Source organism: Salvia hispanica, chromosome 5 (genome assembly GCF_029641045.1).
Source record: "Salvia hispanica isolate PSC_SH4W2 chromosome 5, Shi_PSC_v1, whole genome shotgun sequence".
NCBI lineage: Eukaryota > Viridiplantae > Streptophyta > Magnoliopsida > Lamiales > Lamiaceae > Salvia > Salvia hispanica.
In genome coordinates, this window is record NC_142696.1 from 46,719,933 (window position 1) to 46,733,344 (window position 13,412).

Below are 13,412 nucleotides of genomic sequence, written 5' to 3' on the forward strand. Positions count from 1 at the left end.
TGGAGTTTTTTCTATAAATTTTAATCCGGCTCGAACCATTTATTTTAATGTGCATTTGAAGGATTTCTACTTTGTTATTCTACAAACGACACATATATATAGGTCTTCTATTCTTATTCTGGAATTTTATACTCTACTATTATTTTTTGTATTTTATACATAATTAGATCTTCTCTTCTTAAAAATCATATTTTTATTGCAAATCTAGACATTTTTACTAGATATACAATACAAAATATCTAGATATTTCTCTATAATATATTCTCACTTTCTCAACTTTATAGATATTCCTCTAGTCTATAATCTATATTATTATAGTAGTATACATTTATTTCAATTTAAAAAAATATAGTTAGCAATACTTTCTAATAAACTTTACTATTATACAGTCTATATGATACTCGTCAAATTCAATATTGTACTCTATATCAAATAAATTATTGCTACCATTTTTTATTATCAAGTAATCCAACTAATATTCACCATCAACGTTTATCTGAATTTATTATAAGTATTAGTATGATATTTTTATTTTTAAATAACTCTTATTTTGTTGTTTAGTTCTCTATCTACTTACACAAATTCTAGTTTTATTTTTTTTTAAAAACATTAAAAGAGAGTAATATCGAGTATTTTGTAGTAAATGAATCATTGCATTGCAGTAAGCCACGTTTCTGTACATTGAAATCACTGAAATAATTTTTTGAAAGTCTACCAACAAAAAGTGACAACAATGGCGCATAATGCACAAAAATCACACAACACCATATACCTTGTACACAGAAAAAAATCATTCCAGTCACATACAACCCTCCCACTCTATAAAAAGGAGAGGACCACGTCGCCTCACGCTTCGATCTTGAGGAGAGTATTCAACGACGTGCTGTTGAAACGCTGTGCGAGACCCCTGATCACGAGGACTATAACATCACGGAGGTGTCGGGTCTGCACCATCAAATCCACTTCATTCTCACTGTCTACAACGATTCTGAGACGGTGCTGGTCGTTTCTGAATAGGTCGACCTGAGAAAGCCGGATAAGATAGTGTCACGAGATAAGGAAAGTGCACCACACGACGAGCTATGATGGGATAGCCCCTTTTCTAGGACTACTAGCTATGGTAGAATAGGTATATCAGAAGATGTAAGGATAGTTACATGGAATGGGGGAGTGTAGGTTCCACGTATTTCTGTCGTAGGGAACGAGGTTTTTGAGCCAGGCTTCACAACCTTGACTCGTTTCCGGTTCACTTCAAGGATTCTTCTCTCGAGACTTCCCATTCCTGGAACCTGCAGTGTAGAAACAACCACCACGATGAGAGTGAGAATGAAATAATTCTTGATTTTAGGAATCTTGATAAGAATGTTGTGAACGCGTGATTACCCTTTTAGGAGATCGATCCTTGTCGCAGAGGGCCTGATCGGAACAACTTCAAATTGTCAGATTCATGAATATACATTTTCGATGCTATAGGCAATTGCATAATTGGATACTTATGCAATTAAAAAATAAAATACAATATGTATGATTGATGCAACTGTTTATCTAGTCACCATACCTCGAACTTCACGGTTCCGAGATCAAGCTTCTGCTTCACTTCTTTATGAACATCAGGCTCTGCAAGAACAAGTTATTAACTTATATGCAAAGTTCAGATTAAACTTGAGCACAAGCATTTGGACAGAATTCCAATGTTGTCAAGAAAGAAACGATTATGTCGATTCTTATACAGCATAGTGGTGAACAAATGATGTTGAAAATGTATAAGCAGGAGGAGAATGTACTTACCAACTGCGATAGGATCTGTTGATGCAGAAATGGGTTGTCCCTCGACTCCATCGTCTCTAACTGGTGTATAAATAGCAACTAGCCTGTAGCCGACATCATCCACGTTAGCCTCGTACATCCTTCCCGTCTCCTCTGCAGGACAAACCAAACACGTATATCGTGATTGGAATTGAGAATCCGAATTGTTCTATGTTGCTTGGTTAAATAAGCCTCATTTTGCACGATTTTGCAAGGCTTTTTCCTTATTATTGTGTACTTTTTCCGGAGTTATAACAACGGAAGAAACAGGAGAGATTGTATACCAGGAATAGAGATGAGGTCAGGACTTCCAACCATTGATCGAAGCCACTGAATCCGACTTTTGCCTTCCTTTCCTCCGCTGTAAGTTCCTTTCACAGCGTATAAATTGGTGTGGAAACCCCGGCCCTCTATTTCTAGCTTGTCTATTCTAGGAATTCCTGATACAAACAAACGGGAAATACGTGAGTGACAACTTCACCTCACAAGAAACTGTCACAGGCATCATGAAATTGCTGCACGGAGTAAAGACCTGGTATGATTGGTTCGGTTTCAGCATAAGCGGGTTCACTTGATCTTCCAAATGCATCAGTGACAACGCATTCACACTTCAGGCAGCGGCCTATGTCCTCAAACCGTGCCTTGTATGAGCAAGACCTCTGTGATGGTATTGGCTCGAAAGTCCTCTCGTCACCAGTCTCAGAAGAGAAGAACCTGCAACATTCAAGTCATTCTATGAGATGACCATACAAGCTCCTGTAAAATTCTAGTAGTAACAAGCTATATATGAAACCAGGAAATGATGATAAAGTGGTAAGCCTCTGGCCTATCATTTAGAGTGAACGGAAGTGGAGATTCGGACATATCGAGCAAGTTGCAGAAGGAGATTCATTACCATTGGTATCTAACTTCTTTCTTGTACTTCCCCCAAACAAGCTGTTGATTTTCATCCTTTGGGATAACTTCCAACGCAGTCAAGATTTGTCCTTCAACAGCTTTACCAGTGAGAGCTAGCACCTCGATTCTTGGCAATTCTGACACAGTAAGTGTAGACTTGAGGAGCAGATTTAAATAAAATTCATTTATTCCAAATGAAAATAACACATTAACTTCTTGGCTCAGTGGAAAGTTGAGATAAATACCTGGCAAGACTATATCACTTGGCTCAGATAGTCGAAGTTCTCCAATGACCGAATCTGAACGAACCGGTGTATATCTGCAAGGGACATAAAACGTTTTGGAAGGATAAATACACTCGCCAACAAATAACAGATTCAAGATTTTTGAAGCATTTGAAAAACTTCAGCAGATAATTTTATTACCCGAACAACAATCTGCAGTTGTAATCCTCCTCCGAAACTTCATACGTTCTAGAATTAGCTCCAGCGATTAGAACCATAGATTCACTATCAGATTCTCTATACCAACTAAAGAGACTCGTTCCTTCGTGCCCACCAAAATATTCTCCTTCCCCGACATAGGTGGTTGAAGTCAATTTCTTCACGAGAACATTGGAGACAACTGGAAGTGCTGCAACAATTAAAGGAATCTGTGATTAAGACATATACGGGTCCTATAGAGAGTCCATCTATTCCTAATCTCCAATGAAAATCCAAAAAAAGGATCCATTTATAATCCTTCGTTAGTTGGATTAATGGGTCGTCTGATTGAAAATGATAGCAAAATGCATAAGTCGTTAGAAGAAGCTCTAAGATGCATATACATATAGTATACCATCGGATTACTCTATTTCCCCTATGTGGAAGAAAAAAAATTAAGCAACCTGCAAATATTGGCAAAACCGGCCATCTTTATAGCACAGAAACAAAACCATACCTGGAATAACTGGGGATTCACTAATTGTTACCAAAGGCATTCCATATTTACCATCCGATCGCGTAGGCAGCCAATACAAGGCTAGGTAAGATCCCACGTCTTCCAGAGATGGAGTATATGTTCTGAAGAGAAGAATCAATTTTGTTATCAAACATGTCATTGATTTCATAAAAAAATGGGACATCTAACTTCAAAAAAGTTCTTACGATGCACGTGCACATATATCGACATTTTCAGAATCATCTGCCAGTTCCATCAGGGAAGACTCATTAAGCTTGTCCTTAGTTCTAAACCAAATATATTTCCCAACTCCTTCTTGTCCTCCGAAGTACTTGGTAGTAGTGACCACTTCTTGACCCTCATAGCACTCAGAAATTGCCAGTTCAACACCAAGTGGCTCACCTGCATATACAATTACATTCGTTAGCTAATAAGTGCCAAGAGCAAACAAAACATCCAAAGCACTCACCAGGTGAAACCGCTCTAGAAACCAAGGTTTTCGGGCTCCCCTTCAAGCCATCAGCACGGACAGGTGTATATACAAGCTCCACAGAGTCTCCCACTTCATCGATAGTTAAATCTAAAAACTCTGCAATTGCATGTTTCAATTTGTTAGATTTATGGAGGGAAAGGGAGTAGAACAAACACTTGCAAAAAAACACTTACCTCCATCATGAAGCTTCTCCTTATAACCATTATCTTTCACTCTGAACCATTCACACAAACAATCTCCTTTCACCCTGAAAAGAAAATCATTATAATTCATCCAATGAAAATAGAGTTTGCAAATAATAATAATGACAATGAGCTTCCATGAGATTACCCTCCACCATAAGAAGCAATGAAACTCAGGCACTCCCCTTCTATCAAGGATCCCTGGAATTCGAGCGACCGGCATGTTGGGAGGCCTGATATTGTGTCAGACAATGATGTTATTACTTTGAAGTTGTTGATATTTTCAGCATGCAATGGTATTCTAATAGATCGATGCATTTACTGAAAAAGCATTTCATGGAAAATTTCTGATTGCTTGATTGATTAACTATTACACTTTAAACTGTCTTGAACCTGGATCCATGTTAATGATATAATTTTCTATAAAGTTAGGGGAATAAAGAATTTTTGGGAAAATAAACCCCAACGGAAATGCAATCTACTTGTAGAGTGAAAAAAAATTCCTCGTGAGTTATTTAAAACTTTACAGGAAACCGAAATTTAGTTACCAGCTACAATTGGTCCAACTTGTTCAGAGAGGACAAAAGGGCCACGGGCTCCATCATTTCGAATTGGCTCACAGGAAACTGAGATGAAGAAACCAATATCCTCTACAGAGAGCATGTACGATGAAGAAGTTGCACCTTTTATCTCATCATGGGTGCTATCAGAACGAGTCTGCAACATCAATTTCTATATTTTTAGCCTCACAAAAACTGCATTTATGGTTAAATTTCATTTATATTATTTGCAAACAAGGCTTTGGATGTAAACTTTCAAATACCCGAAACCAGCGGTAGACCGACTCTCCCTCTTCACCACCCCAATATTTCTTTTCAACACTTAGAGTAGTGCCTTCGACACCAGTTCCAGTCATTTGTAAAGAAAGCAATCTTGGAGTACCTAAAGGCAAATAATACATTATGTCAGCTTTGCAATGACTAATACAGCTTCCAGCAACTTAAAGATGCTATGATATAAGAAAGCACAGAATTACATTATCCAAATTTTAAACTAACTTGGCATCCAACTAGTTCTACTGCTTGGGGGCTGAGCAGATGTTCACTCAACATAAATAGCAGAAATACTTCAATGTGGTTCTAAGAGAAGTGTAACAGGCCATGCAAAGTTAAACAAGAACCAAAAATCTAATTACCTGGGCGAACGCGTTCTTGTCCTGTGCAAGTTCTAGGCTCACCTGCAATACCATCATCGCGCACCGGAGTACAAGTAAAAGATATAAATTTACCAATGGCATCTTTTGGGACTCGATATTGAAGGAGACCTGCGACCTCAGGTATTGAAGTACCCAGGTCATTTTCCACCTGCAGGAAACTCAAGAATATGTTAACTTGTGGAAAGGCTTAAAATGCAAAGTTATATACTACTAATATATCACCTCATGAAGATACCAATTATAGATACTCTTCCCCTCATGACCCCCAATATAACCATATGACGCTGTCAACACTCCACCTTCTAAGTAATCGCCGGTTATAGCCAAAAAATTAAGACTGGGAGGCAGAGCTGCAAAGTTCATAATATAGATCAGAAAATGTTTTCAAACAGATTACTTCCAGCATTTGCGTACAAATGAGTTTTTCGCGAGTATGGAAGATACTCACTCTCAATAGCTATTTCGGATATCACATAAACTGGTTCACCAGTTTCACCATCTGGGGTCATTGGTGTGAATTTAGCAACTATATATTTACCAACAGCTCCCAATGGTATGCGAAATGCCTGCATAAAGTAGAATGCCTTAATTCTTACATCCATAACAGAAGTCAAGAGTGGATATTTCTAAGAGCTTCTTACCTTAGCAATTTTCGATGTACTTAATGCTTCAATACCATTCTCACCCTCAAAAGTTGACGAACTAGTTTTGAACCACTGAACTCTACTAGAAGCTTCAGTTCCCCCGGTTACAATGCCAGTCACAGAAACCTTACTTCCTTCTTTTAGTTCGCCAATTATCTTTAGATTTGTAACTTTTGGTGGGGCTGTTATGTGCATAAAGGAAAAAGTGAGAACTTTGATGCAGAGTAGACTGAGAAGATACATAAAATTAAATAAAAAATAATCCAAATTCACAGCGAATGTAATACTCCCTCCGTCCCTAAGAAATAGGAAACATTTAAAACGGCACGGATTTTAATGCACAATTGGTAAAGTAAGAGAGATAGAAAGAAAAAGTGATTAGTTTAAGGGACATCCCAAAATGGCAAATGTGGTCTATTTTTAAGGGACGGAGGGAGTATTAAAAACCCTTGATCAGAACTCTTCTGTTATAATTTCAGAAGTATTGCCATTTTTATTCATAATAAGTATATTTGTTAGCTTGAACAATGCCCCTCGACATCTTATTTCTAGTAGCCACTCCAAAAACAAAATGTTTTAACATACCCGGCTTAACTATTTGGGAGACTACAGACATAGGTTTCCCTTCCTGCCCTGAAAAGTGACCATAGCCAAAACAATGGGGAAGTTATATTTTGGTACAACCAAGGATTCAAAATACAAGACATGAAAGATGTAAATGAAGTAATGAACTCACCTTCAAAGTTCACAGGCAGGTAAACAAATGCCAACCGTCGTCCAATATCTTCTTTTGTTAAAGAATACTCATTTGCCCCCATCACCACCAGCGTGCGTTCTCTGCATACAGATTTTTATTAAGTGAGCACATCAGCTTCATCCCAAAACAAATTTATTAACTTTGTCCTTCAAAAAATAAATCCAATAAACTGGCTTGCAGGTGCAATTAAGAAACTAACAATAAGATATTAACTGACATGCTAATTAATTAAACATGCTCACAACTAAATATGCCAAGAACTAAAGTTTCAAGAGAAAATGGCTAATGAATAACTTGAAGCAAAGGAAAAACTAACCCTGTATCCTTATCCTCACGCAACCACTCGAACCTGCTGGGCCCTTCTTTTCCTCCAAAATAATCCCCTAAGCCCTTGATTACACATCCTTCAATGACATCTCCACTAATTTGGACATTGCTTACAGATGGAGGAGCTGCCAAGAAAGGGCAATGAAATATATGAGTAACAAAAACAGAGATCAACTTTCTTCAACAGAAAGACAGGTCAACTTTTCAAGTATCGCATTTCACTTTAAAAGTAAAAGCAACTCCAGAAACATGCTAATGAATCCACCAAATTCACACCTGCTTTTACATAATCTGTGATGGCATATTGAGGTTCCCCTTTGGCACCTTCTTCAGTAACAGGAGTGTACATGAAAACCAAACATGAACCTACATCATCCAAGATCAGCCGGTAGTCTTCTTCTTCTGCACCTGCAATTACAACAGGGCTACTGTTCCATCGTCTCCTAAGCCAACTGTAGACCACGTGATAAATTTAACTAGCATAAAGTGAAACAGTATTTTCTCTTGGAATATTAAACATTTCAAAACCAAAATGCTTCATTGGGACATATATGATCTCACCTAGCAACACCTTTCCCTGGAGTTCCTCCACACCATGCAACCTCCACATGCCCTTTGATTGTGTTTCCTTCCACAAGCTCCCCAGACACATCAATCTTTATGACCTTAGGAATACCAGTTCCTGCAGAAAGATGCAATAAAATAATTAACACATGGAAAATGTATATACACCAAACAGATTTCTTTTAGACTATGCTATGTTACAAAGACTGAGGAAATTGCAATGAAATATCAATTAATTATTAAATGTGTACCCTTAGAAACTGGTGAAGATATGGCGAAAATTGTAGGATAATCTGTATCTCCCAGTATTGGAGTGCACTCCACTTTCAAGATTCTACCAATGTCATCCTTCTTAGGGAAGTATACCTGACATAGATTTAAAGGATATTATAACTTTTTAAAGAGGCTTGATAAACTTAATTTCTTGAGAACTATTTGACACCTCTCCACATGCACCAGGAATAGCTACAAAATTTGAAGGAGTTCGTCCTCCAATAAACCATTGGTACTTCAAGTCCAGTACGACATCACTATGTTCATTTGTGTCCCTCACAAACTCAAAGTGGCAACAGCAAGCATCTTCCTCAAATGGTTGGTCTACAAAAGCCTTTTTCAGCAAGTACCCAGAAGGAAGTTGATCTTTCCATTGTTCGAGCAAAAACTTGAAAGTTGAGTCTGTTGACAAAGACAAAGCATGCATATTCATAAACTTAGGTTTGAAAAAGGACAGACCATACTATGATTGCTGCCTGATACAGCAATTATAAAAGTAATGTCATCACGAATCTTTGGTTCAAAAACCTGTGACAAGCATGATTTATTACATACCAACAGCTTGTTCTGGACGGCATAGTTCCCAGCCACCTCGAATGCACAAGGCAGTGTGTGAAGGATAACGCTTGGCAATTGATATCTCCTCACGGGAAAGATCTGCATGAATTTTGAATGGTAAATAGTAGAGAATAAAGTACTAGTTAAGATTACTCACTGATAGATTTAAGAGCAGCAAGTAGGCCCTATAGTATTATACACAAAAATCTCCTACCAGGTGACCGTGAGAAAGAGATAAGGGGCATTTCCAATAAAAAAGTTTCCAAAATTTTTAAATTGTTGCAGATTGAACATCAACTGATAAAAAGAGTAAAAACAAGAATGAGTCAAGTGACCGCCAAATATGAATACAAACATAACTATTGGACATACCCCTATCATTGAATTTTTTTAAGGTTGGGCCTACAAGCAAAATTGCGGCAGCTTCCAGACGAGACATCTTTAGTATGGGGTTCTCCTCTACTCGCAGATGCTGCAAATCATCATGGTTAAAAGTGCACATGCATCAAATTTTGAATGTAAAGAAAAAAAAACGATGACTGGCACATCTACAATTGTGCAATAAGTTGACCTAGAAAGAAATGTTGGCAGCTATATGTGCAATGCATTTAATCAACCCACCTCAAGAGCTGGTAAGTGTGGGAAGCCTTTCAAAGTTGATATTTTATTTTTGCTGGCAGCAAGTACCTATGGAAACACAACAATGGTTTTATGAACTGAAATCGCAGAAAGAGCAAGGTTTTTAAAGCAAAAGATGTACCTGCAAACGAGGTTGACTCGCCATTGAAAGAGATTTTAACTTATTCTGAGCTACAGAGAGAAACTGAAAAAGCAAATGGGAATTAGTTTTGTCGTCAAACACAATCCTTACAAATATGTGACAGAAAGCACGATCCAAAATGATTTGTTCACCTCCAGGTTCGGAAGCTCAGGAAGGCTCCTCAAGGATGTGATCTGATTTCCAGCAAGATAAAGTTGCTGCAATGAAAGAAAACTGTGTGATTATAAAAAACATGCCATCCAATCTATAAACAGTTCAGCGTCAGCTACAGGAATCACCTGCAGAGCTTTGCAATTCTCAAGCGGCTCAAAACCAGGTCCTTTGAAGTCGTTAAAACTCAAATCCAGAACCTAAAAGTAAAACAAGGGCAATGCAGAAAAGTTTTAAGACAAAGACGAGATGCCACTAGCAATGCAAGAAAACATCCAACCCAAAGATATGGATTAAAATACTAATTTGTGATCAATCAGTATGTACCTTCACTCGTTTGAGGACTTCAACACCATCCAGTGTAGACAAGAGGTTGTCTCTTAGATAAACAAACTGCAAAAAAAAAATTTACTTTATTGTCAAACATATATAAGTGCATGTATAGATGAACACAATGTTCCAGAAATATTAAGCTTAACATGTTCCCTCCAATTTCCATTGTCGCTTTTCAAAAACTGGTAATGCTTCAGATTGACTGTTTAAATTTATTAATATTGAAATAGGTAGCTCTTGTTGCACTAATATTTTGTCTCCAACAATTAATATTTCCAAGCATAAATGGAAAACAGAGCTATGTTCATTTTCAGTCAGTTATTCTAGTCTCTAGCAACATTGTGCAATATCAACGTGAGAATCATAAGTTACTCTAGCAACCTAGTACAATATAAAGTGTCATGCAGTAAAAGTAAAGCATCCCAAAAATACGGTAATGGAAAAGAAATACAATGAAAAGTACCTCTAGATTTGGTGATAAGTTCAGTCCACCACTGCTGAGTGTCCGTATCTTGTGGCCCCGGAGATCTAACCTCTATAATTGAAAAAATGACACAAATATCTAATTAACTAAAAAACTAAGAAAGAAATGATGAAGAGTAATAAATAATAGGAAAAACTACAACTGCCCACCGAACTTCACATTTTTTCTCATTATGCCGCATTTTACCTTTTACATTTCTTTTTCATTTTCCTCTTTCCATACATTCCAAAATGTTACATCTCACCTAAAGGACTTTGGGTTTATGTGCTTGTTTAAAGGCTAAAGTTGGTGAAAAAATTTGAGCAGAACATGTAGCATTATCCTTTTGCTATCAAATATGGAAATAAACTAATCCAACCTCTGAAACAAACACTAAAAATTTCGAATTACAGGCTGCTCCAGATGAGATAAAGATTTGAACAAAAAATGCTAATTTTGAATAACAAACAAAACAAAACAAAAAACAAAAATAGTTCAAATAACTAACTGGGGAAAATGCAAAGGTTGGTGAGGTGATTGTACTTATAGCAAATGTTCATTCAAGCCCCTGCAATAGCAATAACTAAGACTCACATGGGTCTCTCCATGAGGTTTTACAATATGCATTATGCATGCCCATTTTCTATTATTTATGTTCATTATATCATGTGTAAAACAAGCCAAATCACATATTTGGTAATATCCGCACCGGATATAGTTAGTTGACAATTTGGGCAAGTCTGTTAAAGCCTAATATTAATGTGCCAGTTTTTTTGAAGCATTCTCATAGAATTCTTACCACATCATCGCTAGCTTTCACCTCTACATGAGGAAGCATTATCAGACGTGAGTCCCGACTTTCTGGAGTTCCGACTCTCTTACGGCCAGATAAAATAGAACTTCTGTCGAGAGACGTTGACAGACTACCAGATTTGGACCCACTGGAGACTGTGGGTGAGCGAGCAGAGTGAGGAGAAACTTTTGCAACTGACTTCCTAACGGCGCTACTACTCCCACTGCTATCTAATGACGGAGAGGAAATCGTCTTCATGGACGAAACAGACAATTGAGACGACCTCAAAGAGCTTTTTTTCATAGAATCTTGTTTACTTGACTCGGAACTGGCTGGCGTCCTTGGACTTCTAGCAGCAGGGGAAATAGGAATCGACTTTCGCGTTTCAGAGATGCTATGCCTGATAGCAGGCTTAACACCAATGGATGATGTTGTGCTCCTCCGAAGTTCGGGAAGAGATTTTCTCAGCGGGTCTGAAGCTAAAGAGCTGCTTCTTTTACCACCTGCCAAACCATTGCCAGTAGTCTGACGTTTCGTGATTACCATTGGCTGTTTTTCAGGCAGACCACCAGTGCTGCTCCTTCTAACCACAGGGACTGATCCTGAAGTTCGCAGTGTGCTGCTCAAAGTTGGTCTAGCCAATGTCGATGTTGTCTGATTAACACTTGAGTCGGTACCACTCCTTGTTTTTCTAGAACTCCCACCTGTATCAGTGCCTTTATTTGAAGCAGTGCCATTGGCCTTTGGCACCTTAGAGCCTTTCTTCACACTCTCGGAGCAAGGTTCTTCCTGAAGCATTGGGGCTTGCAACTCAGGCCCCAAATGTTCAGCCTCTACCTCTACTGGAACCTCAGTTGATTGGGCAACCTCCATTGTAGAAACTATCCTAGCTTCAGTGGACTAAAAAAATTCAGTTACAATCACCACAAGGTGCAAGACAATCAACAGGCAATATTACAAGTTTAAGCAGCCTAATGCTAAGCTGCATTCTAGTTTTTACAACATGAGTTAGATGCAACTGAATGTGAGAATTAAATTTTCTTGAATCCCATTCAATCGAAGAACAAAATTAAATTAGCAGAACTTATAATTCCGAAACATCAACCATGTAACAGTTATGCAATACCTTATGCCTGAAAAATTGTCCCTTGCAGAGCCATATCTAATCCACCATTCCGATATTTGAACTCTCAGATTTTAGCTCTCAAACTATACTGAATAATTAAAATAGAACAGTAAAACACCAGAATACTAAACAACTGCAATTGAATAATATATTCCCGTAAAGGCATCAAAATTTGTTCTTTAAAATCGTTCTATAAACTAATTCAGAAAACAACTACAATAGAATCCAATTAATACCAAATAACCAGAAAACCATTAAAAAATTGTTCTTTAAGGCTGTTCTATAGCCTAATTCAATAAATGACTACAATTAAAACCAAATAAGCCATGGAAAAGCATAACAAATTAAGGTTGGTCTACAAACTAATCCTTCAAAAAGTTCTATAACTAATAATAACTCATCCTACAAATATTAAGAACGAAAAGAAGCTTCTTTTTCGGCTCTAGACTACTTCAACCACCAATGTAAACAAACCCAACCACCAAAAAGCAATCATGAAAAAGCCAAGCTTCAAACTAGAGAAACTGAACCCAATTCAAGACAGCCAAGGAAAAAAAATCAGCAGCAGCAAATGGAACAAAAATGCAGTATGAATTTACCTCAAAATAGTTTAGATCTGCTGAAGTAGAGTGAGGCCCAGCAAGAAAAAGGAGCAAGGCAGTTCAACTACACTGGGAAACTTAGGGTTCTGAAGTCTGAACTAAAGCAAATTGTTACTAGTGAGCATAGATAGATAACATAAAGAAAGAAAGACAGTATCTCACCTTTTTCCTCTTTTTCAAAGCGTGCTGATAAAAAAATAGAGAGTAGTGAAGAGAGTGAGAAAGCAAGAAATGTGGTGAAGAAGTTAAATTGGGGAGAGAGAGAGAGGGCGTATATATTTGTTATTGGGCATTGGGGCCGAGGTGAGGTGGTTTACAGAGCATAATGCTCTATGTTTTTTGTCTGAAAGCATAACCACCCGTTGCGGTTCCCTTTTTTTGGGGTGCCTACGTAATTACGTGGTTTTATTGAGGCTTTTTTAGAATTTTTTAATTATTTTGGATGAGAGATTTGGCGGAAAATCGGGCTACCGGAGAAGCCGGTTTTCAAATCAAATTTAAATGGAAG

At 37.6% G+C, this 13,412-nt stretch overlaps 1 protein-coding gene across 6 annotated transcripts; it reads right to left on the reverse strand.

The window, feature by feature from the left end:
• Positions 1-632: 632 nt before the first annotated feature.
• AIR9 (Outer arm dynein light chain 1 protein) lies at positions 633-13,212 on the reverse strand. 6 transcript variants are annotated; one of them, XM_048085320.2, is made up of 40 exons: positions 13,067-13,212; positions 12,902-12,997; positions 12,303-12,385; positions 11,183-12,066; positions 10,384-10,455; positions 9,915-9,980; positions 9,716-9,787; positions 9,569-9,634; positions 9,417-9,479; positions 9,278-9,343; positions 9,029-9,128; positions 8,654-8,755; positions 8,268-8,500; positions 8,077-8,191; positions 7,823-7,943; positions 7,538-7,713; positions 7,251-7,386; positions 6,914-7,014; positions 6,763-6,810; positions 6,175-6,359; positions 5,982-6,099; positions 5,756-5,883; positions 5,513-5,681; positions 5,141-5,259; positions 4,866-5,034; positions 4,466-4,550; positions 4,309-4,382; positions 4,112-4,231; positions 3,849-4,044; positions 3,643-3,764; positions 3,129-3,336; positions 2,949-3,022; positions 2,702-2,840; positions 2,339-2,520; positions 2,091-2,246; positions 1,789-1,920; positions 1,559-1,617; positions 1,384-1,416; positions 1,158-1,289; positions 633-1,023 (listed from the first exon to the last, which is right to left on the reverse strand). In XM_048085320.2, the coding sequence occupies exons 4-40, from the start codon at positions 12,047-12,049 to the stop codon at positions 847-849; spliced, it is 5,181 nt and encodes a 1,726-aa protein (XP_047941277.2). In that variant the 5' UTR covers positions 12,050-12,066; positions 12,303-12,385; positions 12,902-12,997; positions 13,067-13,212; the 3' UTR covers positions 633-846. The 6 variants fall into 6 exon arrangements, with proteins under 6 accessions (XP_047941277.2, XP_047941275.2, XP_047941274.2 ...); XM_048085318.2 differs by having other exon boundaries at positions 11,183-12,076; XM_048085317.2 differs by having other exon boundaries at positions 12,303-12,390.
• Positions 13,213-13,412: the final 200 nt, after the last annotated feature.